At 52.6% G+C, this 26,849-nt stretch overlaps 1 protein-coding gene across 4 annotated transcripts; it reads right to left on the reverse strand.

The window, feature by feature from the left end:
* Positions 1 to 878: 878 nt before the first annotated feature.
* SLC29A2 (solute carrier family 29 member 2) lies at positions 879 to 9,544 on the reverse strand. Of its 4 annotated transcripts, XM_067037622.1 has the most exons (13): positions 8,838 to 9,237; positions 8,513 to 8,594; positions 6,914 to 7,074; positions 6,541 to 6,680; positions 6,003 to 6,137; positions 5,258 to 5,355; positions 4,952 to 5,036; positions 4,273 to 4,409; positions 3,904 to 4,009; positions 3,720 to 3,805; positions 2,649 to 2,848; positions 2,257 to 2,307; positions 879 to 2,001 (listed from the first exon to the last, which is right to left on the reverse strand). In XM_067037622.1, exons 1-13 carry the CDS (start codon positions 8,864 to 8,866, stop codon positions 1,890 to 1,892), a joined length of 1,422 nt encoding a protein of 473 aa, XP_066893723.1. In that variant the 5' UTR covers positions 8,867 to 9,237; the 3' UTR covers positions 879 to 1,889. The 4 variants fall into 4 exon arrangements, with proteins under 4 accessions (XP_066893723.1, XP_058925017.1, XP_066893722.1 ...); XM_059069034.2 differs by lacking the exon at positions 2,257 to 2,307 and having other exon boundaries at positions 8,838 to 9,544; XM_067037621.1 differs by lacking the exon at positions 2,257 to 2,307 and having other exon boundaries at positions 6,914 to 7,227; positions 8,838 to 9,409.
* Positions 9,545 to 26,849: the final 17,305 nt, after the last annotated feature.

Below are 26,849 nucleotides of genomic sequence, written 5' to 3' on the forward strand. Positions count from 1 at the left end.
TCCACGCCTTCCACAGTTGCTGGTACCTCTCCTGGGACGCCCCTTGCCCACCTCAGCCCAGCAAGCTCATATTCATCCTTCAAGGCCCAGCTCAGGGGACACCTCCTCAGGGATGCTTGCCCCAACTTCCCAGTGAGATCACTGGCCCCCTCTTCTACAGTTTCACATTACACATTCTGCAGGGTCCTCACAAGCCCCATCACAAGTTACATTCTATTTCCCATGGCCTTGGGAGGAGGGTCACAACTCCTTCGTTTCAGGGTTGCCAGACCAGCCAGAACCTGGCACGGTGAAAAAGGGTCGAAGGAGTGTGGCTTTATTTCAGCTCCCAAGGTCATAGCTTGCCTCACTTTCCTCTTTGGTAGCAAAGCAGCCTCTGGCTTCTCAGCAGGGGGGCTGCGCTGGCTCAGCGCCTGGCATATAAGAGCTGCTGAGGGAATGGTCACAGAAGGCAGGAGGGCAAGTGGCCAGAAAGGCCGCTGCCTGTAATCTCAAGACCCCCTGCTTTTCTCTGTGCTGGGCAGGGTAGCACAGGTGTGTGGCCAAGCAGGCCTTTCCTCCATCCCTGTGGAGAATTGGCTGACTGCCTCTCTGAGTCTCCGTTTCTGAGAAGGGGGAGCCTGGGGAAGCAGAGGACACCGGTGGTGGAGAGAGCAATAGTCATCCATGCGGCCAGGCGCTCTGCCCGGGAGCACAGGGCTCCTTGCAGGCCAGTACCCCTGGGCCATGATGTGGTCAAGAGGGCCCAGCGCAGGGATGCCCACAAGTCCCTGCCCCTCTCAGGGCCTTGGTCACCCCATCTGTCAAGTGGGTACAATCATCCCCACCCCACCCGGCTCAGCAAAGCCAACGGAGCTGAAAGCACTTTGGAAAGTGAGTTCATTGTACAAATGGAGGTTATTATTAGACCCAGGAGCAGGGTCAGAGAGAAAAAACAAGCAAAAAGGTGGAGTAAGTCCTTAGGGCTCTCGCCTTGAGCCCCTCAAGGAAAAGGGAAGCAGGCAGTGGGCAGGAAGAGCAGCACCTACAGGGAGGTGGGGGCTGGGTCCTGGCTCTGCCAAGAACTGGTCACTTCCCCCTGGGACTCAGTTTCCTCACCTGTACAGAGGGGAGCACCATCCCCGCTCGCCTCCCTCCAAGGGCCTCAGTGTGGCTTCAGTGAGAGAGCGGGTGCAGAAGAGCTTTGCAAACTGTAAAGTGCAGTGCACACATGCAGGCTAACTGCAGTTCTGGGACCCAGGTCCAGCTGGGCTCTGGGGAGTGGACACAGTAAATGCTGGCGACGAAAACCCTTTCTGAGGCCCAGAGGGTCCTTCGAGCACCCTCAGATCCTGAACTCCTTCTCCCTGTCCCTTCAACTTCCCTGGAATCCTCTGTTCTGGAGTCCAAGAGGCTTGACCATGGGGTCGCTGAGACCTGGAGAGAAGAGGAGCTCCTGCCCAGGGCTGGCCCCCACTCCCACTCTGAATCTGAAGCTGCGGCCACGCCAGCCACACAGCTGGCAAGGTCCCACCTGTGGCCTCTGAGCCCCGGCACTTGGCCAGTGAGTTTCTCATGATTAACAAACGCACTCCTGATGGTGAGGAAGGGCCATTGTCCTCGGCCCTCTTTTTCATGATCATCACCCTTTCAGTGAGGTCTGTGTGCATCTGGATAGTCTGTGCGTCAACTCCACTGCTGGGGAGGCTTAGAATGGCAGGTGGTGAATTCTTCCTTGCAGCACCCCAGGTGGCCACCAGCCCAGGAAGGAGAGCAGCACCTGCCTCTTCCTGGCACCCCCAGACCGCGGGGCCCCAGCCCAGCAGAGGCTTGAGCCCGGCCCACCATTCTCCGCGTGCTGGGTCTCAGCTCCAAAGAGAAGATGCTGGGAGAGCCCTGGACAGAGCACTTCAGAGCAGCGCCTTGAAGAGGAAGGAGAGGGAGGCGCCACAGGAGAGCCCCAGAGCCAGGAAGAAGGTCATGAGGGTGCCGGCCACCTCCCTCTCATGTGGCAGCACCTGCCTAGAACACACAGGAGTAGGAGCTCTTAGAAAATGTCAGGCCCCACCTGGACCCAGCCCTGTGCCCTCCGCCCTCCTAACAACAGGACGCCTGAGTTCTAGTCTGGGCTGACCCAACCTCTGGTCCCTATAATTAGGCCCTTCTCTCTGGACTCCAGTTTCCTGATCTGTAAAATGGGGCCACTGGACATAGACATCCCTCACGCCCCCGGGGCCTAGATGCAACTGCCTTCCTTCCTGGCAGAATGTCCCCTACCTGGGCCTCCCGGTCACCTCGGCTCTCCCTGGATTCTCGACTCCATTTTCCCTAGAGTAAATAGGCCAGGAACTCTGCTTGTGATCAAAACCTTAGCTCCCTTGCAACTGAGAATTTGGGGGAGTAGCTGGGCCCTAAGGAATGACAGTCCAACCCATTTATTTCACAGATGGCGAAACTGAGGACCAGAGAGGAGGCCCCCCAAATCAGTGCCTGGGCTACTTTACTGGGCAGGAACCTCCCCAGCCAAGTCCTCCTCTCGCCAGCTCCTGGCTGGGGCCAGCTCAACAGTTAAAGCCTGACCCGCCAGGTGGCACCAGTGAGGCCCCTCAAAGAGCTATAGCCCACCTCCCTGCTCCCAGGCCCTCCCCCCACCTTCCCATCCCCCAGACCTGGGCGCCAGGCACATGGTGAGGGACACCAGGTAACCATTTGAAACAGCAAAGAGCAGCATGAAGGTGATGAAGTAGGCGTCCTGCGGGAAGAGGATGGGCAGCCGGGACCTCTCGGGCACGTGGCACAGCATGAAGAGTGGCACAAACGGGGCGCGCAGGCAGACCAGCAGGGGCAGCAGCCGGCTGTCTTTGCGTGGCTGCGGCAGAGGATTGGGGTGGGGGGGGTTCCTTGGAGCCGGGTCTCTGCTCCAGGGACACCCCAGGTAGACTCAAATATCACTTCCCCTGACCTACTCCACGTGTGCCAGGGAGGACCTAGCACCTGGGCCTCTGGAGAGCGAGCAGCTGGGCCAAGGCCACGCAGCAATCAAGGACCAGCCTGGGACTAGACTTCGCCTCTCCCGAGCTCCAGCCTGTGCTCTCTCCGTGGCAGAACTAGACAAGCATCTTCGGTTTTCAACGTTGGTGGCTCTGAGCACCCCTGGGGGTTCCAAAGACCCCTTTGGGGAAGATGGGTTTGGAAGCTGGGGATCCAGGCCCCATCCTGGCTTGGATGCACAGCTTGTGGGATCTTGGTTCCCCGACCAGGGATCGAACCCGGGCCCTTGGCAGTGAGAGCTCGGAGTCCTAACCACTGGACCGCTGGGGAATTCCCAGAGCAGCTACTCTTTGATCGACTTTGCTTGTTGTGTGTCCTTGGAAGATTTCATTTAAAGAAGCAGCATCTTGGCTAAAAGCAATCTAAATACTAGGAATCTTGTCTGACCTCCCACGGGGTACAGGAAACTCCACGTAACGGTCTCTAAGCATCGGGGCCTGGGCCCTAGGCTGGATGCTGGAGACACAGGTCATTTGGACAAGGCTTCTGCTTTCAGAGAGTTCACAGTCTAAGCCGTGGCTTGCCTATCTCCAGGGGCCAGGTGCTCACTGCTAAAGCAGCCAGCTGTTCCATTACCAGACCCAGACCAGTGGGACCGCTGGCACATCACCTTTCTGTGCTCTTTCACCCCCTCTGATCCCCGACTGCTTCCCCAAACCGTCAGACCACCCCAGCCTGGGTGTGCTCACCCACAGGAAGTAAGAGGTCAGGCTCCGTCCCAGACAGTCCATGACGTTGAAGAGAAGGAAGCAGCAGATGGGGTTGAAGAACTGACCTGGGAGGGAGAGAGGGCTTATCCTGGTCCCGGCCGCCCCCTTCCCTCCCTGCCTTTCATGCCCACTGCCCTGTCCTCTTCCGCTGCGGAGCACTCACTCCACTTCCCAGGGCTGGTGGAGCTGGTCACCATGGCTGTGATGGCTGGGAAGACGGACAGGGTGACTGTGAAGACCAGCACGAGACACAGCGCCGTCAGCCAGATCTGCGAGTCGGAGGCAAGGGTGTGAGCAGGCGGGCAGACCCCGAGCCCAACACGCAGCCAAGCCCTCCTGCTCAAGCCCTGGCACAGGAACAGGACACTGGGGCCTGGCCCAGCGCGTCTCTGACCCACCGTGACCCTGTCACCTTGGGTGGACCAGGTGAGTACTAAGGCCCCAGCACATTCTGAGAGTCTCTGGGGAAGGCTGGAGAGAGCAGCCCTCTCCTCCCCAGGGGTGGTGGTTGGGGGCTATATCCAAGGCAAACCTTCTGGAAGACAATGAAAACTGGAGGTTTTCCTGGCTTCTGGGGTTCCCCTGGCTCCATCTCTGTCTCCTTCTCAGGGTCAAGATCCAGAGTCAGGGCTGCCTTTTGGGGGCTGCTGGGAATCCCGTTCTTCTCATCTGGGGCAAGAGGGGAGGGCAGGGTCATGCCTGTGACCCACGCTTGTGACAACCAGGCCCGAGGGAAGGAGATTCCAAGCAATTAAAGCAAGTGACCCTCCAGCAGCCCAGGGTGCAGGCAAAGAGAATTAACAATGCAAATATGCCGAGCTACTATTTATTAAGCCCATACTTGTGCCTGGCAGAGTTAAGCACCTTAAATGGATTATTTCACTGCCATTGCTTTACAAATAAAGAAGCTGAGGCTCAGAGGGGTTAGTGACTTGACTAAGGTCAAACAGCTTGGGTGTTATGAAGCTAGAATTCAAACTCAGACACACTAGGATCTAGAACTTGTGTGCCTGAAGCTCTACTGCCTCCCCATTTTATAGAGGAGGAAACTGAGGCCCAGAGGGCAAAGGGATGACTTTAATCCCATGGACTTGCCTTCAAGATCTTCTGCCTCTGATTACACGAGGCTGCTAGGGATGAGGGTTCTAGTTGGGGACAGAGGGGAAATGCTTCCCTGTGGTGGAGGCTCCCTGGCAGGGTCCCGGGCTCACCAGACTTGAGGAGCTCAGCTTTGGTCTCCAGCTCTTGACCTTGTGCCTTTGATGGTTTCTTGGCCAGGTAGTAGCGGGCAAACTTCTGCAGAAGGAAAGCGTTGTCCCTGCCTGGCTTGGCTGAAGTGCCTGGATCCCTCCCCACCCTGTTGACTTAGGGGCTGGGGTCCCCCAGTGGCTGACTCCTTTGGGGACCAGGGCTGGGCCCAGGTCCCCTCTGCCTCCTTTGGCCTCTCTCAGGGCTTCAGACTCAGGGCTGTATCTGTGATGCTCTGAAGTGGGCCTTGAGCCCAATACCAGGCTCACCAGGTGGGGCAGGCTCAGGTAGCACACGATGGATATGAGGACGCCCACACAGGGCGTGATGAAGTACCCCAGGGCGGAGGTCTGGGCATCCACGCCACCTGTGCAGAAACTTCAGCTGCGGAAGGGAGGTGGCTGGTCCACCAGCTCCCGCAGGGCTAACAACTCTTTTCCTGCTTCGCATTAGGCATGTCTCAGACTCACACCTCCCTGCATCTTCCATTCCTCCCACTAACAAACTCAGGACCCTTGTGCCGGGGCCCCCAGCCCAGCCCTCCACTTCTCTCACTCTTCCCCACGTGTCATTTTTGTTGAGCACCTACTATGTGCTCATTATTCCTGCATGCTCCTTACAATCTGAGGATGGAGCTATAATAATCATTCAGGTGGGGAACCTGACACAGGTAGGTGCCAGCCAATGCCCCCAGCTAGGGAGCAGTGGAACCGGGATTCAAACCCAAGTCTATCTGAATCCCAAACCTGTCCCCCCTTCCCTCAGCCTCAGCCTACTGCCACGTGCCAGTGCCGGCCTCAGGAATCCTGCCCCTGGCCCCCAGTTAACCCAATACTCACCAAGTCATTCTCTCACTGTGTAACTCAAGAGCCCCAAACCCAATCCCCAGCTCCCCCATCACCCCATCACCTCCATCTCCACCAAAGCCCAAGGCATCCTGCTCTTGGTTCATCCTCTCTGCTCCCCAGAATCCCAGAGGCCACCCCTGCCCTCCAGCCACCCAAGTCTACTCACTGGCCATGGACATGAGCATGGCAAGAGCAGCGAAGATCCCAGCCAGGCCCTGGCCGCTGAGGAAGAGGGTGCTGTACATGGAAGGCATGGTGCCCAGTTGCCCGAAGAGGCTGCCCTGCAGAACTGCACAGAAGGCTGTGGAGGGGCAGGATTGGGGGCCACTGCTCAACTAGGCAGGCCTTGGGGGCTCCCTGGAGGAGGTGTTGGCAGGGTGCATAGGGGACTCCAGACTAGGTTGGGTAGGCATGAGACTCTGGACATTCCGATGTAACACCCCACATTCATCCCTCCTCCGAGGTGCAGCCCTAGGTGTGAGGAGCTAGGAGCCAGGAGATCTGCTCTTAGGTCACTGTGGGGCCTTGGACGAGTGACGTTTCTTCCCCCCGCCGGGCCTCAGTTTCTCATCAGGGGTGTGGGTGATGCTACTGCTGTCTTTCCTTCTTGGATACCTTGGGCCCTTTCAGTAAAAAGAAGAGGTTGGGCTGAAGCCCTGCAGGGCGGGCTGGGTGGGGAGGTGGGGAAGGGCAGCGGTGCTCACAGTTGATGAACCAGACAGAGGCCATGGTGATAGAGAAGAAGGGCTCGGGGCTCATGTCCACCTGGACCAACACCGCCGTCAGGGCAAAGAGCAGCAGGATGACCAGCAGGCTGCCCAGAATCCGCACCGTATCAGGGATGCTGCTCATAACGGAGGAGGGCAGAGTGCGCATCGCTGGGCCCAGGCCAGGGGAGGGGAGGGGGCGAGAGTCTCATCCCAGGGCTGGACAGTGGGGGCTGGGGAGAGATGCAGCGGGGAGGGGAGGAAGGATGGGAGGTCTTCCCTGGGCCCAGATGGAGCTGCCTCAGCAAAGGCGGGGAAGGGACAACAGAGGGATGGCCTGGGGTTGAGCCCAAGGGGCAGGGCTTCTCACCACTGGTACAGGAAGGAGTTGAGGAGTGTGAAGAGAAGCAGAGGCAGCTGGGACAGCAGTGTCACCCAGTTGTTGAAGTTGAAGGTATCTGCAGGGCTCGTGTGGTTGGCGCCCAGGGTCTCGGTGGTGCCGTTGGCCCCTGCCAGACGCCCCTGGAAGTACTGCCAGGATGCCAGGGGAGTGGGGTACAGGGTCACCCTACAACCTACCCTCAGGAACCCCCCCAGCCTTCTCCCTCTACCTCCTCCCATGCTTGGGATTGCTCCGTTAACTTCTGCGGGACTGACTCTCTGTCTTTGCACCGTCCCCAGCACCTGGAACACGGTTGGAGCTCGATGAACGTGCATTGAATTGAACGGCTGAAGTCTGGGACTGAGCCCAAGCACTAAGAACCCCCAACTTGGGCCTTGCTCCATCTTTGGATCACCCCTCCTCTCCTGTGCCCTGGCTCCAGCCCCCACCCCCACTCCTGCAGCAGCTTCCAGGTTCCCAAGTATTTATGGAGCTCCTACTGTAAGCCAGGCTCTGGCCCAGATGCTGAGCAACTGCTTTCTCTCTGGAACACACATCCCGCCACAACTCTGCGTAACTCCCCCGCTCCCCGTCCATGGCTCCCTGTTGCCTGCAAGGCAAAGCCCCAATGTTTTGGAATAGCATTTGGGGCCCTTCAGAACCAGACCCTGGTCTCCCTTCTGTGCCCCATTTCCTGTTCCGTCCTGCTAAGCTCCAGTCACCCCAAGCTCTGGCCCTTTCTCTGAATAAGCTGGTACTCTCCTGCCTCCCGGTGTCTTTGCAAGGCTGCTGTCTCCGCCTGGAGTGCCCTCTCCCCTCCTACTACTCCCCTCCCTCAACACAAATGCTTTACCCAAGTTACAAATCACCTCTTCCCTTACGCAGAAGGAATTGCTCCCTCCCCTGGGGACCCACAGGACTCCTGCTCCAAGCCTGGGATGGCACGTGTCATGTTACATTATTTATATTTCTTATGCACCCATCTTGCTCTCAAGACCATGAGCTGATTCATCTTTGGGTCTCCAGGGCCCGGCACAGAGCCAGGCACTAAAGAGGCATCTGGAAAGTTGTTGCATTTACTATATAAGAATAACCCAGTCCCAAAGAGGACACAAGCCCTACATTCCTGCCTTCCCTTGAAAGAATGTAAGCTCCGTGAGGATGAAACCTTCCTCTGCTATGTTTCCTTCTGTGCCCCCAGTGCCAGGAACTCTAGGTGTACATTAACTATTTGTTGGATGAATGAATGTCATTCATGCTGTTTCAAAGAAAACCAAAGGCTTGGATAACCCACTTTTTGAGTGACTAGCAAGGAATAATGACAAACAGGGAAAGTAGGTGGGTAGCTAGCTCCTTGCTGGTTCCACAGGATCCCCTGACCTGGTGGCCTTGCCCCTCTAGGATGTGGGCATCCCTCAAAGCTTGGTCGTCCTAGCCATGAGAGAGGCACCTCCCCTCTCTGAGGATCCTGCCTCAGCCGACAAACGGACATAATGAGGAGTCAAAGGCAGCGTGGTGGGGAAGGGCAGCTGGAGGGAAGGACGGTGGTTGTGACCGTGGGGCTGTCACTCCAGCCACGAGTCTCACCGGGATGGCTGTGATGAAGAAGTTCCAGGGAAGGAGGGTGCCCAGCCCCAGGATGAAGAAGCTGATCCCGACCATGTGGTAGCTGTGAGGATCATTCAGAAGGTCACCCGGAGGACGTCCCGCTTCGGCGGCCCCTCCCACCTCCCAGGGCAGCTCCTCAGAGAGCGGACTACAACCCCCATCACCCAGGCTCAGGCACCCGAGGGAGGCGGCTGACGGGAATTGTAGTTCCAGCTGGTCTGCTTTGGAGAGCCCGAAGGGAGCGGGTCTGAGCTGCCCACGGCCACCGGATCCCCATACGCACCCCATCCGGTCCCCAACTCGCCTGTCCTGCGGGGCGTCTCCTCGCGCCATGGCCGCCCAACGGGATGTGCCCGGGTGGGAGAGAGATGGGGCAGCCGCACCTGCACCTGCTCCGGGGCCCGTGGGCCGAGCCGGGGACCCGGGAGGCTGGGTCTTACAGGTGGTGGACAGGGGAAGGGGGGTGTCGGGTCTCCCAGAGTCTGGGACGGGGTAGGGGGAGGCTGGAGCGGGGTAGAGAGCCTCGTGCCGATTTCGCCTAGTCTCAGGCTCCGCAGGCTCCGACCTCGGCTCCGCCCCCGGGGCGGGGACAGAGGGTCGCACCACCTCTTCCGGCCTCAGGACTGGGGACTCCAGACTCCCGCGTCTGACCTCGGCCCGACGACGCCGTCCCAGGACCCCACCGCAGCCCGCGCCGCGCGAGAGGCGGTGACCCGGAAAGATTCCCCCGCCGCCTCGCCTCTCTGCGGGCGCCTGGCCCAGACCAGTGCGGGCGGGGTGGGGGGAGGTAGTGGGGAAGGTGCCCCCCCGCCCCACAGCGGAGTGCTGTGGAGCTGACCTGGCGCAGGGTTCTCCCGGCTCCGCCAAGTCTGAGGTGGTGCCGTGGCGCTGCTAGCGCCGGCTCACTTGGGAGACCGCCGAGGGGCCGGGCCGCCGCGCGCCCGCAGAGCCCCGGCCGAGGGTGTAATCCGAGAGCGGCCGGTGCCGGGGGAAGCCAGAGAGACCGTCTGTAGCCAGCGGTCCTGGCGGGCTACGCCTGGATGGGTCCCCCGGGAGGCAGAGGGGAGGGCCAAGTGCCGGTGCCGCGGTCTGGAAGACAGACGAACAGATGGACCCTTCTCCAGTGGGTGCCTGGGGAAGCGCCGGGACTTTGGGGCGCACAATGGAGGGGCGAGTCCCTCCGGGGCCTCCAGGCGGGCTTCGCGGTGGCGGTGTGGCTGAGCTCCGGAGCAGTGAGGGGCTAAGCAAAGGGTCCGGAGGAATGGGTGAGCCGGAGGTGAGCCCCGGCCCGCTCCCTAGCCTCGTCTGGTGCCCTCCCACCACCGCCGCTTAAAAGAAAATTACTTTCATTGGTCCCACGTCACATCTTATCAAACATAAAGATGCACCCACTTCCCACTTTTTTCCGTTAAAAACTTTGAAAGATGACAGACCATTGCCCTTTTGTAATTAATTCTCTCTAACTCATATAATTTACGAGTTTGTTTTCTCTTCAATCGCCATGCGTATTGGGGATGCTGGAGAAATAAGAGGTTTTAAATCACAAATTATTTTCATTAGTAATGACATTTTTTGGCCATTTCCAGGTTCTTGTGTTTTGTTTTTTTGTTCCTCTAGCCGACTGTGAGTATGTGAAGCCTTTAAAGACTGTACTTACCTGTTTGTTTGTTTTTAAAAATATTTATTTATTTGGTTGCAGTGGGTCTTAGTTGTGGCAGGTGGGCTCCTTAGTTGTGGCTCACTGGCTCCTTAGTTGTGGCATGTGAACTCTTAGTTGTGGCATGCATATGGGATCTAGTTCCCTGACCAGGGATTGAACCCCGGGCCCCCTGCATTGGGAGCACGGAGTCTTAACCACTGTGCCACCAGGAAAGTCCCTACTTACCTGGTTTACTGTTTATTGCAAACATCTAGCGCCACTGCCTGGTACATAGCAGGTGCCTGATAAATATTTGGTTAATAAATGGATTGCAGTGATATACAAATGATTTTAGGGAGAACAGAGACATCATTAAATTGCAGTGAATGAGAAAGTTATTCTCTCTTCAATTTGCTTTCAAACTTTCGGAATACAACAAGGGGAAAAGTCTGAACTGCGGTGCTAACATGTTTCTAACACCTGTTAATCTCTCTCTCTCTCTCACCCACCCACACACACACAAACTGGCCTCAGGGCTTCTGCTGACAAATTTACCTAAATAGAGATTAATAACTTATGTTCATTCTATCTATTTTTATAGTTACTTTATTTTTAGGGCTACTTATGCTGGTTTCCTATTTATTATAAGATATAATTTTCCTTGAAAATGAATTTATTTATACATTTAATTGGGGGGTGGGCACAGCTGTGACACAAGTTTCCATGGAAGTACATGAGGAACTGAGGTTTAAGGAACATTGCATTTGTGAGGCTGTGAGGGAAGAGGATGAGGGCGTTTCACCGAGAGAACAACCCGTACCACGGTCAGGGACACAAGGATGCCGACACATTCTGGGACATACAAATAGATCCCTTTGGCAGGCACGGCAGGAGGAGGAGACAGAGCCTCTGCGACAGCCGCTCTAGTTATGACCTGCCTGAGGGCTGAGTAAGGAGTGTGGATTTCATTTTAAAGGAGGGGTTCTCCACTGAATCAGACTCAGTCATCCTTCTAAGAGAAAATATTTTGTTACTATCCTGCAGTGAAATTCATCTGTAATAAAACCTATCTATATACGCAAAAGTTAATGTCAATAAAATACCCTAATTGTACTACCCAGGATAAAGAAAAGTATCTAGTAATAAAATAATGTGTGTTTGAATATGTTAATGCTCAGGCACAGTGAAGCAGTCGGATGCTGGCCCCTCTTTATAAAACCACTGTTCATGCAATGGCTGGGAATGCATACACAGTACAGGCGAACCGACCACTCCAAGACCACTAGTTTGCTATCGGTGATGTGATTTTCTGAAATGGTGACCAAGTCTTGGCAAAATTCCAAACAAAACAAGGTGCATCTGTCCCTCTACACAGAGAGTCGCTGCGTTACTGAAAAATGCTGTGTATACTCGAACCTTACAAATAATACATTTTATCCATACGTGAAATGTGATTAGTCTAGGCAGAGAAAATTATCAACATGGTTTTCAAAAATAAATAATAGATTTTATTTTTAGTACTGTTTTAGATTTACAGAAGAGTTGAGTAAATAATACATAGAGATCCATAAACTCACCCTTGCACTCCATTGCCCAGTTTCCCCTATTACTAACATCTTGTGTTGGTGTGGTACATTTGTTACAATTGGTGAACCAATATCAATATATTATTATTAACTATAGTCCATAGTTTACATTAAGATTCACTCTTTGCGTTGTACAGTCTATGGGTTTTGACAAATGTATAATGTCATGTGTCCACTGTTACAGTTTCATGTAGAATAGTTTCACTGCCCTAAAAGTCCCCTGTGCTTTACCTATTCACACCTTCCCTCCATCCCCCAAACCCCTGGCAACCACTGATCTCTTTACTGTCAATATAGTTTTGCCTTTTCTGAAATGTCATATAGTTAGAATCATACAGTACCTAGTCTTTTCCCAACCTCAGCACTACAGACATTCGGCTGGATAATTCTTGGTTGTGGGAGCTGTCCTGTTCATTGGAGGATGTTTAGCAGAGTCCTAGACCACACCCACTAGATGCCAGTAGCACCTTCCCCCAGTTGTGATAATCAATGTCTCCACACATTGCCAATTTGCCCTGGGGGCAACACTGCGCCTAGTTGAGAACTGATGTTCTGGAGTCTTTGTTCTCAGCTCTGTCAGACCCAACCCCCTCTTTTTTTTTTTTTAATTGAAGTATAGTTGATTTACAATGTTGTGTTAGTTTCAGGTGTACAGCAATATATATAGATATATATTCTTTTTCAAAATCTTTTCCATTATAGATTATCAAAAGATATTGAATATAGTTCCCTGTGCTATACAGTAGGTCCTTGTTTATCTTTTTTTGTTTTTCTTTTTTGCGGTACGCGGGCCTCTCACTGTTGTGGCCTCTCCCGTTGCGGAGCACAGGCTCTGGACGCGCAGGCTCAGAGGCCATGGCTCACGGGCCCACCTGCTCCGTGGCACGTGGGATCTTCCCGGACCGGGGCACGAGCCCGCATCCCCTGCATCGGCAGGCGGACTCTCAACCACTGCGCCACCAGGGAAGCTCTGTTTATCTTTTTTATATGTAGTAGTGTATATCTGTTAATCCCAAACTCCTAATTTATCCCTCCCCTGCTTTCCCCTTAATTAGCCATAAGTGTGTTCTCTATGTACAAACAGTCTATTTCTGTTTTGTAAATAAGTTCATTTGTATCATATTTTAATTTTTTTAAATTTTATTTATTTATTTATTTTTGGCTGCGTTGGGTCTTTGTTGATGCGCACGGGCTTTCTCTAGTGGTGGCGAGCGGGGGCGAGCCGGGGCTGCTCTTCATTGCGGTGTGCGGGCTTCTCATTGTGGCGACTTCTCTTGCTGCAGAACACGGGCTCTAGGCACGCGGGCTTCAGTAGTTGTGGTGCACGGGCTTAGTTGCTCCGCGGCATGTGGGATCTTCCCGGACCAGGGATCAAACCCGTGTCCCCCGCATTGGCAGGTGGGTTCTTAACCACTGCGCCACCAGGGAAGCCCCCACACTCATTTCTATCTTCCTCCTTGACATTTCCTCTTTGCTGATATGAGCCACGAAGAATTGGGGATTATTTGTTGCCACAGTATAACATGGCCTACCATTACAGCTCTAACTTGTCAAGAAGTCCTTCCTGTTACTCTATTTAAAATTCCAAACCAATTTCCCCATCCCACAACCCTGCTCTACATTTTCTTTTTCCATAAACTTAACACCTCCTAATTTTTTTTTTTCTTTTTCGGCCGCGCCACATGGCTTGCAGGGCCTCAGTTCTCCCACCAGGGATTGAACCTGGGCCACAGCAGTGAAAGCCCGGTGTCCTAACCACTGGGCCACCAGGGAACTCCCTCTCCTAATTTTCTTAGACAGTATGTCCATTGTTTGGTCTGTCTGTCCTCACTAGACTGTAAGCTCCACAGGGGGAGAAACATTCATCTGGTTGGTACACTGATGTATCCCAAGTGTCTTGAGCAGGATCTAGCATAAATATTTGTTGAACGAATGAATAATGTTTTCCTACTTGTATATAACAAGTTTTTTCCCCCCATGAATGTTAATGGGAATCTTTCTGTGGAATCTAGTACCTTCAGGATACAGCTTAGTTCTATCCTTTCATGTGATTCCTCCTCTCCCCTAGGACATGTGTGCTTTTTCCATCTTGACTTCTTTATATATAAAGGCCATTCCTTGTTTTAGAAAAGTGTGATACTATATCTTTTAATATTTTTACTGTTGCATTTTTTTTCTGATCTCTTCACCGGGAATGCAAGTTTTCCTGTGTTTGACTTCACTTATGAATCTCCCATCTCTATCATCTTCTTTATGATCATTTTCCATTGTTGCTCCCTCCCCCTATGTTCTGGCTCAGATATAGGAATCTTACTCAATTCCAGCCAATGAAACCAGTGGGATAGACCTGTAGGGGAGGGTGTCTGTCAGAATCCTGGGACCAAAGCAGATGGCACAAACTGGGGAAACAGTATTATCTACAAAGCTATGGTTTAGAGAAACAAGGGTCAGAGAGCAAAGGCAGAGGGCCATCATCACACCTCAGCCTGAATTTAGAAAGTGGGAGCTGTATGGAGAGAGGGCTCCAGTCTTTGATAAAGAAACTGCCACCAGTCCATGGCAGCCCAGCAGAAATGGAGCTGGGAGGTTTGAACACCTTGAACTCACTCTCCTCCTGCCTTCTATTCTCTTGCCAAGGACTCCTGTTGGCCACATTGCCTGGCAACAAATGGGCAAAGGAGCCCACTGGTGCTATTGTAGAGGTCACCATCCCAGGGCTTGGAGCAAGTTAGAGAAGGTGGCAAGTGGGTCTGGAGGTGCAAATGGAAAATAACCAGTGCCAGAGATTTGGCGGGGAGGAAGCTCCCTCTCTTCTGAGAAAGAGATCCAGGAATAGAGAGACCCACGCTCTCTCTCCTCTGGATATTAACCACTGACGTCAACTTCTCCCATTCAAATGATGAACCTCATGCTGAGCCTGGCAGAACAGAGACATGGGATGATCCTGAGTCCTTGACGATATTCTCAGAAGTTTACATCAACCACCCTTCCTCTGGATTTCCCCGTCTGTGAGATCTTACATTTAATTATTTTTAAGCCACTTTGAGTCGATTTTCTTTTACTTGCAGCTGAACGCTTGATACATGGATGATAGTGAGCTGCCTTGAGTGGCTTCTAGCTACTAATAAATAAAGTTCTATGGATTCAAATTTTCTATTTATGGGTGGTGCTTGTGAAACCTAATAACACAATTTTTTTTTTTTTTTTTTAGCTGTGCTGTGCAGCTTGCAGGATCTTAGTTCCCCGACCAGGGATTGAACCTGGGCCAGGGCAGTGAAAGTGCCAAGTCCTAACCACTGGGCTGCCAGGGAATTCCCCTAATAATACAAATTCAGAACCTGGTAAACATCAATTCTAGGAATGCAATATAGAATAATGAACCTATTATAAATCAAGGTGTGAGGAGGCATAATTCACTGTCACCATAACTGGCTGTTGTAGGGAAACTCATGGAGCCTGTGGTAAGTTAACTGCATTCGTGGTCCCAGTTTCTGGCCTCTCTGCATCCACACCATTTGCCCTGGAACTCTGTAATCTCCTGCCACTCTGATGCGGGGTTGAATTTGTGACTGACTTGGCCATATAGAACGTGGAGAAAGTAACACAATGCCATGCCTTGGCCTCAGAAGGCTTTGTATGCCACTTCTCTCTAGGAACCCTGTCACCTCCGTGTGGACAAGCACAGGCTCGGGTGCTAGAAGATGAGAGACCACATGGAAGAGAGCCCAACTGTCCCTTTTAAGACTATACTGGACCAGCCTACATTCAGCTGATCCCCAAACGCGTGGGAGATCCCAACCAACATCAGCAGAGTTGCCTACCCAACTCACAGCTGACCACAAAGCATTACCTGAACACATCCAAAACCAGAAGAACTGCCCATATAATCCATAGACTTGTGTGCAATAATAAATGTGTAATGTTTTAAGCTACCACACTTTGGGGTTGTTTGTTATAAAGCAATAACTAACTGATACAGAATCTCAAGGATTAACAAATCTGAACAGATATGACGCACAAAGACTCAGATAAAGTGCACTGACTGTAGGAATAACGTGGAATTTTTTATCTTTAAAAAAATTTTTCTTTATTTATTTACTTATTTGGCTGCACCAGGTCTTAGTTGTGGCACTCGGGATCTTCGTTGCGGCATGCAGGAGGGATCTAGTTCCTTGACCAGGGATCGAACCCGGGCCCTCTGCATTGGAAGCGCAGAGTCTTAACCGCTGGACCACCAGGGAAGTCCCAGAAATTTTTATCTTCAACCAGTGGCCTACCTGCAACGCGTGGATTATGGTTGGCTTATAAGAATTTACTAGATATGGCTCCAATGGAAAATGCTCATGAGGCAGTTCACAGCTCTGCCTGGTGGAAATTAGAACTGAACAGCTATGGAAAACCACAGCTGAGAGGCACATCCTTGTGGCCATCCCTGGGAGCCACTCAGGGACAGATATTGAATTGGTGGGAAATTACACATGTATGATCATAACCTAATGGTGGAATAATGAATGGATAAGGAATTTACCAACTGGTCTCAAGCCGTCCTACCCCTATAGACTTTCTGGAGTTACTAACTGTTCCAGAGGCCATTGGTGTCAGGAGACAGAAGGGGTCTATATGGGCAACTGTGAGCACACCTTTAAGAGAAACTTTGGGGTCAGAAAGAGGGGACACCCTAATATCAGTCAGCAGCTGCACAAAACAGTAGGAAAACATTTAGGAGAAGCTACCTGGGGACACATCTGGGAAAGTCTAGATAAAGGTCACTTCTGGATGGATTTCTCCAGCCCTTTCAGAATTGCCAAAATGGCAGCAAATCCTGTTTACAAGCTCACGGGAAAACAGCAGAGCCATCCAGGATGAAGGAAAGGGGTTGACTGAGTTGGCGTCCCTTGAATGGGACAAGATGGCCATTGACAGGCCTTGGAAGTCCACGATCTGCTAAGTGGAGTTATTGTCACCCACGTGGGGACAACATGCCTTGTAGCTGATGGTTCACTGCAAATTCCTGAAAAACCTAAACCATGCTGGTTGCAGTGCCTTTAGCTTTAGAAATTGTGACCACCAGCCCCTTGGATTCCCTTTAATGGTTAACACTCAATCCTTTGGCATCCTCAAGTGGCTTAGCAAAGAATAATGGGTAAGAGAGGAGCTGCAGCTGAGGTACAGGGTTTGAATCTCCACGAATTCCCAGTTGAAAACAGAGGAACTAGATAATATAACCAAATCATGTGGGGAATTTTTACACCAAAACTAGGTGATAAAGTGTGTCCCTTCAACCCAAAATACAAGTTGGTAAGAACAAACCACCAACAGCCCCCAGAGACCTTCATGGAGTCAGCACCTCTGCAGGAAAACAAGAAAACCATAGACCTGAGAACAGTTACTCTCTGGAAAATTCACAGGTCGTTTTAAACGCACCAAGCTGAAACCAGGAGGCATTATTTTCACCCCAACAGTAGATAATAGCAAGGGACCCAGCATAAGCGGGAAGACTGCATTAGAAGATACCAATATAATTTGGAATATATATATATAATATATTATATATAATATGTATATTATATATTATATTATATATAATATATTTTTATACTATATATATATGTATATAAGACAAACTGGAACATCTAGGTCCTATGAACTCTCAAAACCTCGGGAGGGGAGGAAGAGTCCCTGCCCTTCTCCTGACCTTGGGCTGCTCCATTGTCCACGCAGGAATAGCCCGGGAGGAGCTAGCCCCTCAGTCTCTCTTGCCAAAGAGGTAGAGTCTCAGAGGAATGTGCTGGACTCCCTGTTATCCAGCCACCTCATCCTAAAATGCCTAGATCAGGGACCTAGAGGCCTGGGCTCCATCCATGGCTGCTCAAACTTTGGGCAAAACATTTCACTTCTCTGGATCTCAGTCTCGTTATCGGTAAAATGGGAATAATTTTAATGAGTGCTGTCCTGCTTATCTCAAGAGGCTACGAGCTGGATCAAAAGAGACCATGGGTTTGGAAGAGAAGGGGTCACAAACGCTTTTCGCACAGTCACGAGTTCAGGCGGTAGCCCAACTTCTCTAAGCCTGTTTTTCTCACCTGTGAAATGGTAGTAGCCGTGGTCATCGTCATCATCTTCATCACCATCTGCATTGCAAGGTTGCTGTGAGAATGAAATGAAGTGATATGGGGGAAGCCCTTAGCAGCGATCGACACATCGGGAGCACTCATTAAACGTTAACTACTGATGTTATAATGATGTCTTTGTTCATTAGGGTCTTAATGTGAGGACTGTCGAGATCCTTTCTGCTCTTCCCTCTCATAAACGCCAGAGGGCGACATAGACGGCGAGACCCCAGCCACAGCACGCCAGACGCAGCGACATTACCCGCCACGCGGTGGCGCTAAGCCACATGATGTCATTTTCCGCAGAGTTTGGGGAGCAGAGAGAGGTGACGGAGTGGGAGGGTAGATTAAGGTAAAGGGGAACCCTGGGAGCTGAGGATGCTTGAACCAAAAGATCAGGGATCCCTGCCGGAATTGAGTAGCTTCCGGGTTCCCAGGACATAATAGTCAGTAGGGATGAATGGGTCTTGGAGCCCTTTTGAATACGAGGGCACCCCCTCCTTCCCAGTGCCGGGTCTGCATCCCCTTTCCTGGGGCACCCTCTAAGCCTGGACGCCTGAAAGAGGGAGCGCGCTCCTCCTTTCTTCGCGGTAGCTCATTCATCTGCGGCCGCGGCACGCCGTTGCCATGGAGACCTGATGCAGGCGACGGGGAGGGAGGCCCCGGGTGACGTCTGCGCTGCTAGCAGCTGGTCTCTCGCGGCCTCCCAGTTCTTGCCTATTTTGGAAGAGAGCCGCAGCCCTTCTGCTGATGCGCGCGCGCTGGCGCCTTTTAAAGGCAACTGGCGGAGTGGCGGCTCAGCCAGAGCCCGAGAGCTGCCCCCGCCCCCGAGCCGCGAGTCCCGCGCGGGGCCTGGGCCCGGGAAGACTCCGGTGCCATGCCTCCCCTCCCCAATCTTAGCGCCCTCCACCCACTTTGGGGAAATTTCAACCTCGGAGAAAGGAGGTCCTGCCCTTGCCCCCTCCCCATCACGTCCCCCCATCTCTCTCCAACAGGGAGACTCTTCTTCCATAGGAACCTTGGAAGGAAACAAGATGCCAGGCCTAGCGCGTTTGGGGATCCCCTCTGGACAAGGCCACAGAGTGAAAACACCAGGTGAGGATTTCTCTGCTGGCCGGGTCATCCTGGGTCTCTGGTGACCCATGCCCCGTCCAGCCTCCTGCCTTAGCCTTTTTCTCCTTTGGCACAGCCTGAGGTCAGGTTAGGATCTTAGCTGGAAGGACCCTCACCAGTTTCTCCAACCCTCTCATTAAACTGAAAGAGAAACTGAGGCCCAGAGAAGAGTAGTGACTTGACCAAGATCACATGGCGCGTTCCTGGACAGCATGGGCCAGAGCTCAGGGATGCTGACTTCCTAGCCAAAGGTCATTCCCCTGGTGCTTAACATTGAGAATAGCTGGCACAGTGTGCCAGTCTCCAGCTCCTGCCTTGTACCCAATAGAGGGGCTGGACAACTCTTGCAGCAGTGGCACCAGCTGCTTCTTTTTCCCCAGCAGAGTTCAGACCTACGTAGGCTTTCCGGATCGATGATCACTTTGGACAAGCTTCTGGATCCCATGGACCCCATTACCAACAAACCAGATTGCTGCTTACAAACATCTGCTTCCGTCAAAAGCTTCTGGCAGCCCACCAGCTCTCTGGAACTTTCTGGAGCCAAACCTTCTCCATACTGCTTGCAGATGCCAGTTGGCTTCTGGATGGAGATGTGGCCTTCAGGCTCTGGCAGGGCTCGCCAGGGCCCTGTGGACCCAGCTCTTTGGACTCCCCCCCACAGTCCTGACGATGCCTGCACTCTCTCTGCAGTACCTGTAGGGGTGTTTGACCAGGACTCACGGAAGACGGCTGTGAAGTACTTGACCATGCCCGAGGAGCTATCGATACATAGGTTCCAGACATCTCTGGGCCCCTACTCTGGACCAGGCCTGGGGCCCCAACGGTGGATATGATCCAGCCCAACTGTGGGCACCAAGTCTGGCAAAGGAGAGAGGTTCATGTTCTGGAGGAGTTAGCCCTGGACTTGAATGGCTCTTCCCAGGGGCATCCATTGTCAGGGCCAAGCCTTCAATGCACAGAAGGGGAAACTGAGGCAGCCCTCCAAGAGACGTTATTTGCCAAGGTCACACAGCAAGTCAGTGCATTGTTGAGACTAAGACCCTAGAACCCTGCCTCCTGGCCCAGGCTCTCTCTCTCTACACCTTGATCCCAGAGACCAGCCTTTGAGAGGTGCTCAAAAGGCCATTGTGCTGTGAGCCAGGTCCCTGGTTCAGGGTTCCCCTCTACTAAGTGTTGGCTGTGTCACTTGGGCCACTCCATTCTCTGCATGAGGCCTCAGTCACTCCAGGTGGATGATCTCTGAGGGGCCCCCACTTCAACTGTGAGTCTGGGATCCTCTGAATGGGGTGTCTTGCCAGGCTGTGGGCTCTCTCTGTGATGGTCTGTGGGACACTTCTGGGGGTGTTTTCTTCCTCCCACCAGACCGAAGCTAAACAATACTGGAAGTAATAGTCGCTTCAACCACAGGCTGTGCAGACCACCCGAGGATGACCTGGGGTCTGCATTATACACCTTGGAACCTATCAGATTCCCCCAGCGGTGAGTCCCCTGGTGCTCTTAGCACAGACCTGTGAAAAATGGCCCCTGATGGGTTGGGTTTGAAGAAGGAAAACCATACCAGCCCTGTGCCCCCATGCCCTCAAGGCCAGGTCTGCAGGGCCCAATATGGGCTGAGGACTTGGTCCTCTGGGAGACTTCAGGCCCGCTCAGACCCTAGCACTGGGCGCATGGTCTCACCCCCACCTGAAAGTGGGTCTCAGGGCAGCAGCATTTGACTTCTAAAGTCTGGGAGGCACTGGCCAGGGGGGACCTGGGCCCAGAGATGCTCAGGGTGCCGGAGATGGGAGGCCCCTTCCAAGCCAAGGGGTCCAACCCACTCACCTGCCACTTTGCAAATAGGGAAACTGAGGCCCAAAGAGAGGAAGGGGCTTACATAACACCCCAGTAGGCTGGTGGCAGAGCTAGGACCAGAACCCATGTCTCTAGATCCTCCTGTCCAGGACTCTTTCCCCCCACATCGAACATAATCTGCTGACATCTAGACTGAACCCACCTCCAAGTCTTTCCAGACCTTCGAATCCTTGACAGAAGGCTTCTCCGGCCCATATGCCTGTCTGCACTGGGTGATTCAGGAACTTTCCCCTCAACCGGGTGGTCCTTTCTCCTAAAGCTTCCTGGTGTCCCCTTTCCATTCATCTAGGGCTCACCTTTTCCTGGTTCCAGAAGCTTCTCTGTCAACAGATCATAACTGCGGCTACCCCCTTCTTGCTGTGGTTTGAGCAACTCCCTGCAGGTCTAGCATTCCCAGAGGTGGAGTCATCATTCTCCCTGCTCTTGGGAGGTCTCTTGGTTGCTCCTAGGGCTTCCCTTCTGTCACTGGGCCCGGGCCCAGGCCTACTGCTCTTCCACGGTCACCCCACCCATCAGTCTCCCCTGGGACTTCATGGGTCATTCCCTGCAGACTTCCTCTCCACTGGGCCCAGGTTCCAGTGAAAAATAACAATAACAACCCAGGTGTCACTGGGTTGCTGTGAGTTGTGAATGAGTTAATGCGCGATTAGGTGTATAAGGCACAGGTAAGTATCCATAAACTCTCATGTTACGAGGTGCATTAGGTGGTAACAAGGAGTCCCTTGAACCTGGAGCCTATGATGGCCTAGGCACCTGCGGGGAGAAGGGGCGAAAGGGCCAGGAGGACCTTTGGTAACAGGGAGTGATGGGAACCAGGAGGGTTTTAAGCTGGGGAAGAACAAGGCCAGGTTGGCTTCTAGGAAAATAACAGGGGGAGCTTGGTCGCTGAGCACTGCAAGGGGCTCCATCCCCGGACTTGTTGAGCAGTGCGGCAGCCAGCCGATGCCCAGGGAAGGAGCGCAGGGGACCCAGGCCAGAGCCCCTAGCATGACTTTGTGTGGCTCCCTCGACCTCCCCAGGCCCCCGGCTGTCATCTCTGTCCTCTTTGGAACTGCTGCAGCCCCCAGCCTGCCCCACCCCAGCTGGTGCTCTCAGACCAAGCTGAGCCAAGGCTGCAAAAAGCCAGTGGGTGTCCAGGCCCTGTTCCCACACGTACAGTGACAGAGCGTGTGCTACCTCCCAAACCGGCCCGTGCTATCTCTTCAGAGCCTTGTTCAAAATCATATTTTCATAAAGTTAACAGTGACTGACATTCCTTCATTCAACACTGATTGTGCTCCTTTTGTGTGCCAGGCATTGTTCCAAGTCCTTTAATGATTTAACTCAATTTCCTCATCAATCCTTTGATGTAGGTGCTACTATTCTCCTTACATCCCTATTTGACAGACAGGTAAACTGAGGCACAAGAGGTTAAGCCACTTGCCCAACGTGAAGGAGCCAGGACTCGGAGTGGGCATCTCACCCCAGAGTCTCCCTCCTGGCCTCCACCCTCTCCAAGCCTCAGGCTCCCTCCCACCCACCTGCCTTCCCACAAAGAACTTATTGGTTTTCTGCCCATGGACCCCTCTGCTCAAGGCTGAGCCACTTCATCTCAGTCCTGACACAGGCGCCAAACCTGGTCGAAGTGGAGATCGGCCTCCCTTACCAGTGGCTGCCCCTCTGCACCTTCACACCGTGCATCTGTAAACACAGCTGCGGGCTTTGGTGGCTTCTCTTGCGGCTACGTGTCCTGTGTTGTCTGATTTATGATACTGCACTCCGCCCACTCCACCCCACCTACTCAGCACAGCTGAACCTGGTCAGCCAGTCACTTGACACCTGGCAACTCAGCCCAATCACACCTCCTCCGGGAAGCCAACCCAGACTCCCAGGCTCGGTCATCCCTCCTTTTGCTCTCCCCAAACACCCTGTATGCCTTCTTCCCAGCAGTCATTCCACTTACTTAAATGGCTTGATCGAGTTCTCACTTTCTCACCAGGCTGGATGCTCCATGAGGTTAAGACCAAGCCTGTGTTTCTAAACCACCGCATCACCAGTGCCTAGCACAGAAGCTGGCACAAACCCAGCCCTCAGATGTGTGTGCGTGAATGAATGAGTGAGTGACATACCTGAGGCCCTGCTCTGGGCTGGACCCTATGCTGGATGCTGAGAATACGAGACCAGGCATAGACGCTGATGGGGGAGACAGACGAGCAAACAGGTGGTGCCAATGTAGGATGAGAACTGCACTGATGAGGAAGCACAGGGGGCCGCGGGGGGCATTGAGGGGGGCCCTGGACCCAACCGGAGGGCCAGAGGACAAGGAGTTAGCCAGCTGGAGAGCGGTGTTGGAGAGGATCCTGAAACTGGGCTGAACTAATGACCGAATGTGCGGAAGGGCTGTCTCCGCCCCCGGACCTCCAGCTCCCTGAGGGCAAGAAGGGCATCCTGCACTCCTTTCTCCCCTACAGTGCTTGGGGGAGTGTTGGGCCCCTGCTCTGCATTTTTTTTTTTTTTTTTTTTTTGCGGTACGCGGGCCTCTCTCTGTTGTGGCCCCTCCCGTTGCGGAGCACAGGCTCCCGACGCGCAGGCTCAGCGGCCACGGCTCACGGGCCCAGCCGCTCCGCGGCATGTGGGATCTTCCCGGACCGGGGCTCGAACCCGCGTCCCCTGCATTGGCAGGCGGACTCTCAACCACTGCGCCACCAGGGAAGCCATAAAGAGCGGTTTCAGTTGATTGATTTTCCTTCCCTCCGTGGAACATGGCTGGTCTGACACGCGCCTCACTGCGTTGCTTGTGCCATCTTCCCTCAGCCCTGCCTTCAGGCCCTGGCCTAGGAAAGCTGCGTTTTTTCCCACCTGAGCTACGCTCTCCCCTCCCACCCTCTCAATGGTTCCGTGCCCCTCACCTTCTCTGTTCAGCCCACTCGCCTGGCTCTGACCGTCTCAATGCGTGGGCGCCAGCGTGTACCTTCTTCACATGAGATTTGTTGATTTCATAACCATAAATAGATGAAATGTTCTGAATACTTCCCTATGCAAGTAGAATTGGGGGAGTGATAACATAATGAAAAGACCTTAAGAGAAAGAAAACAGCCTGCTAAGACGCGCCTTTGCACAAACCGACATGAGGATTATATTTTCACTGCAGACTGGTGGACCCTAGCCCCAGGATGGGGGAGGTTCTTGGGAGTCTGTTAGAAAACCTTTACATGGTTTCAAACTCACGGATTCAAAAGAACAACCTAGTTAAAAGTAGCAAGAAGTAGAAATCAGGAGACCTGGATTTATCTCATTCCAGCTGTGTGACCCTGGACAACTTACTAAACTTCTCTGAGAAAGTGGATAGAGATTCTTCCCCTGGGTTAGACTGGAGGCTCTAGGAGGCTTGCGACCCCACAGTACTATCATTTTCTTCCCACCAGGACATTTTGTCTTCTTGTTAATACCTTAATCACCACCCAAAATGCAGTCTTGAGACTGGGGTTGGGGTAGGATGGAATGGAGTATCCTGACTCTTCATTGCTAACTCCAATTCATGTTGCCATGGGGACAGGATGTGGAACATCAGTTCTGCATGGGGAGGCTACATCTACACAACTACAGAGTGGCTAGAAGCTAGTAAGGAGCCTAGCCCATAGGACTTCCCAATCTCTTCACCCTTAAGGAGTACAGGGACATTACTGCTCCATGGCATTTGGAAGAGTAAAGGGAGATGAAATGACATTTGGGTATGCCCTGGGTCCAGAGAGCTTCTGATGGAGAAAGAGAGACAAGCAAAGATATTCCTAGTGTGAACTCATCCTCAACTCCAAAAGAAAACAATCTTTTTCTGTAAATTGTCAGTTTGTAAATATTTTAGGCTTTCAGGCCATATGGTCTCTGTTGCAGCTGCTCAACTCTGCCATTGTAGGGTGAAAACAGCCATAGATAATATATAAACAAATGGATGTGGTTGTGTGCCAATAAAACTTTATTTGCAAAGACACTTTGTGGGTTAGGTTTGGCATGCAAGTCAGAGTTTGCAGACTTCAACTCTACCCCAAGGTACAAGAGAAAGCCTGGACTTGGGAGCAAGAGCTAGGCTTAAGGCTCAGCACCTCCAATAACTTGCAGTGTGACTTTGAGTAAGTCATTGTGTCTGAGCCTCAGTTTCACTATCAAGTGAGCATAATAATATCAACTTGGGATTCCCTGGTGGCGCAGTGGTTGAGAATCTGCCTGCCAATGCAGAGGACACGGGTTTGAGCCCTGGTCCGGGAAGATCCCACATGCCGTGGAGCAACTAGGCCCGTGAGCCACAACTACTGAGCTTGCGCGCCTGGAGCCTGTGCTCCGCAACAAGAGAGGCCGCGATAGTGAGAGGCCCGCGTACCGCAATGAAGAGTGGCCCCCGCTTGCCACAACTAGAGAAAGCCTTCGCACAGAAACGAAGACCCAACATAACAAAAATTAATTAATTAATTAATAAACTCCTACCCCCAACATCTAAAAAAAATAAAATAAAATAACAAATAAATAAATAAAATTTTTTAAAAATAATAATATCAACCTGATTTGTCATGAGAATAGGTCTAACAGGTCAGAACAAACCTGAAGTCTTTTCATGCCTCTTTTCCATCACTTCCGGTAGAGCTGACCCCGTCCTCAGGCCATGCCCTGGCCTGCTGAGGGTGGGCAGCAGCTTGCTGGAAGGGAGGAGGTGTTTCTCTCTAGAATCAGATTCTCGGTCTGGCTTTCCAGTCTCCAGCCCCAAGTGACCCCATTTATGCAGCAAGCCAAGCACAGGAAGAAATGAGGAATCCCTTCCTTTCCACCATCCAGTCATTTGGCAGGAGGCTACAGTTCACTTGGGAAAGAGATGTGGCTGCAGTGGCTGGTGGCCAGGCTTCAGAGGAGGCATTTGAGACTCAGGCTGGGACGAGAGTTTGGAAAGGTAAGCTTCAGTGCTCTTCTAGACTGTTCACCTATGACCCCAATTTGCCTGGGGTCCAAGTCAAGTAGCTGCACCTGTGGCCTGGTGGTGACCTGCAGCACCATCAATTGCCTTAATGGATCTGTCTTGAGCCATCCTGTCTATCTGTCTGTCTGACCACCACTGAGATCTTGCATCCTTTGACATCTTGTCATCTGTTCTGAAGACCCATCAAGCGATTCATTCATTCATTCATTCATTCATATTTTTCCTCTCTCTCTCTCTCCCTCCCTCCCTCCCTCTTTATCCTCCTCATAGACACATTTGTCTAGAGCCGTACGGGATACACTTTGACAGCCCTCTCTCTAGATCCCTGCCCCAAGTCTCCAGAAAGTTAGCCTTAATCAGGAGTCTCCATGCTGTTTTAAAGAAGCAGACTCCCCATTCACCTTCCAGCTCTCTCCCCGCAGGTCATCCTCCCTGAAATCTCTGGAAAAGATATACCTTCTCTTCTCTGATAGAGGCTGAGGGGTGATGTCCCTCCAGGTCCCCAGTAAAGCCATGTAAGACAGGGGCAAGGGATCTCACGGCCTGTTCTTGCTATAAAAATCCCTTTTTCGGAAAAAATAATAAAGAAACAAATCAGCCAATCCCTCCTCGATGCCATCACCTCTTCTTGGTGATTTTTCGGGGAAGGAGTGGGCGGGGTTGCCATGGCAACAGATGCGAGCTTGTCTCGGTAAAGAAGGGACCTTGATATTTTTTCTCTCTCTCATTCTCTCTTTCAGTTGTGTATGTGTGTGCGTGTGTGTGTGTGTGTGCGCTGCGCCTGCTTGTGCCCACACCAGGAATTTTTTTTTTTTTTAAGAACTAAAGAAAGCCCTTCTCTTTCCTCAGCTCCCCAAATAAGGAGTGATGGAAAACCATTTACTCCTGCAGGCCAGGGACGATTCAGGATGGTTCAAGAGAAAAGGGAGAGGTCATATGGGGCTCCTTTCCTCCATCTTTTAGCTAGAGATTGCATGCAAAGAGACCTCCACAAATCGTTGGGGTCCAAGGGCTGGAAAGAAGGGAAGATGTTGGGTGGAGAGAGATGATTAAGGCATAAATGGTGCAAGAACCC

Source organism: Kogia breviceps, chromosome 7 (genome assembly GCF_026419965.1).
Source record: "Kogia breviceps isolate mKogBre1 chromosome 7, mKogBre1 haplotype 1, whole genome shotgun sequence".
In the NCBI taxonomy this organism is placed as follows: Eukaryota; Metazoa; Chordata; class Mammalia; order Artiodactyla; family Physeteridae; genus Kogia; species Kogia breviceps.

Excerpts from the sequence above, each read along its gene's own strand:
- SLC29A2 (XM_067037621.1), bottom strand. The coding sequence starts at position 8,866 with ATGGCGCGAGGAGACGCCCCGCAGGACAG. Across the intron at positions 4,010-4,272 it reads TTTTCATTGTCTTCCAGAAG|ATCTGGCTGACGGCGCTGTG; the intron begins GTTTGCCTTGGA and ends TCCGACTCGCAG. Across the intron at positions 3,806-3,903 it reads CACCAGCCCTGGGAAGTGGA|GTCAGTTCTTCAACCCCATC; the intron begins GTGAGTGCTCCG and ends TCTCCCTCCCAG.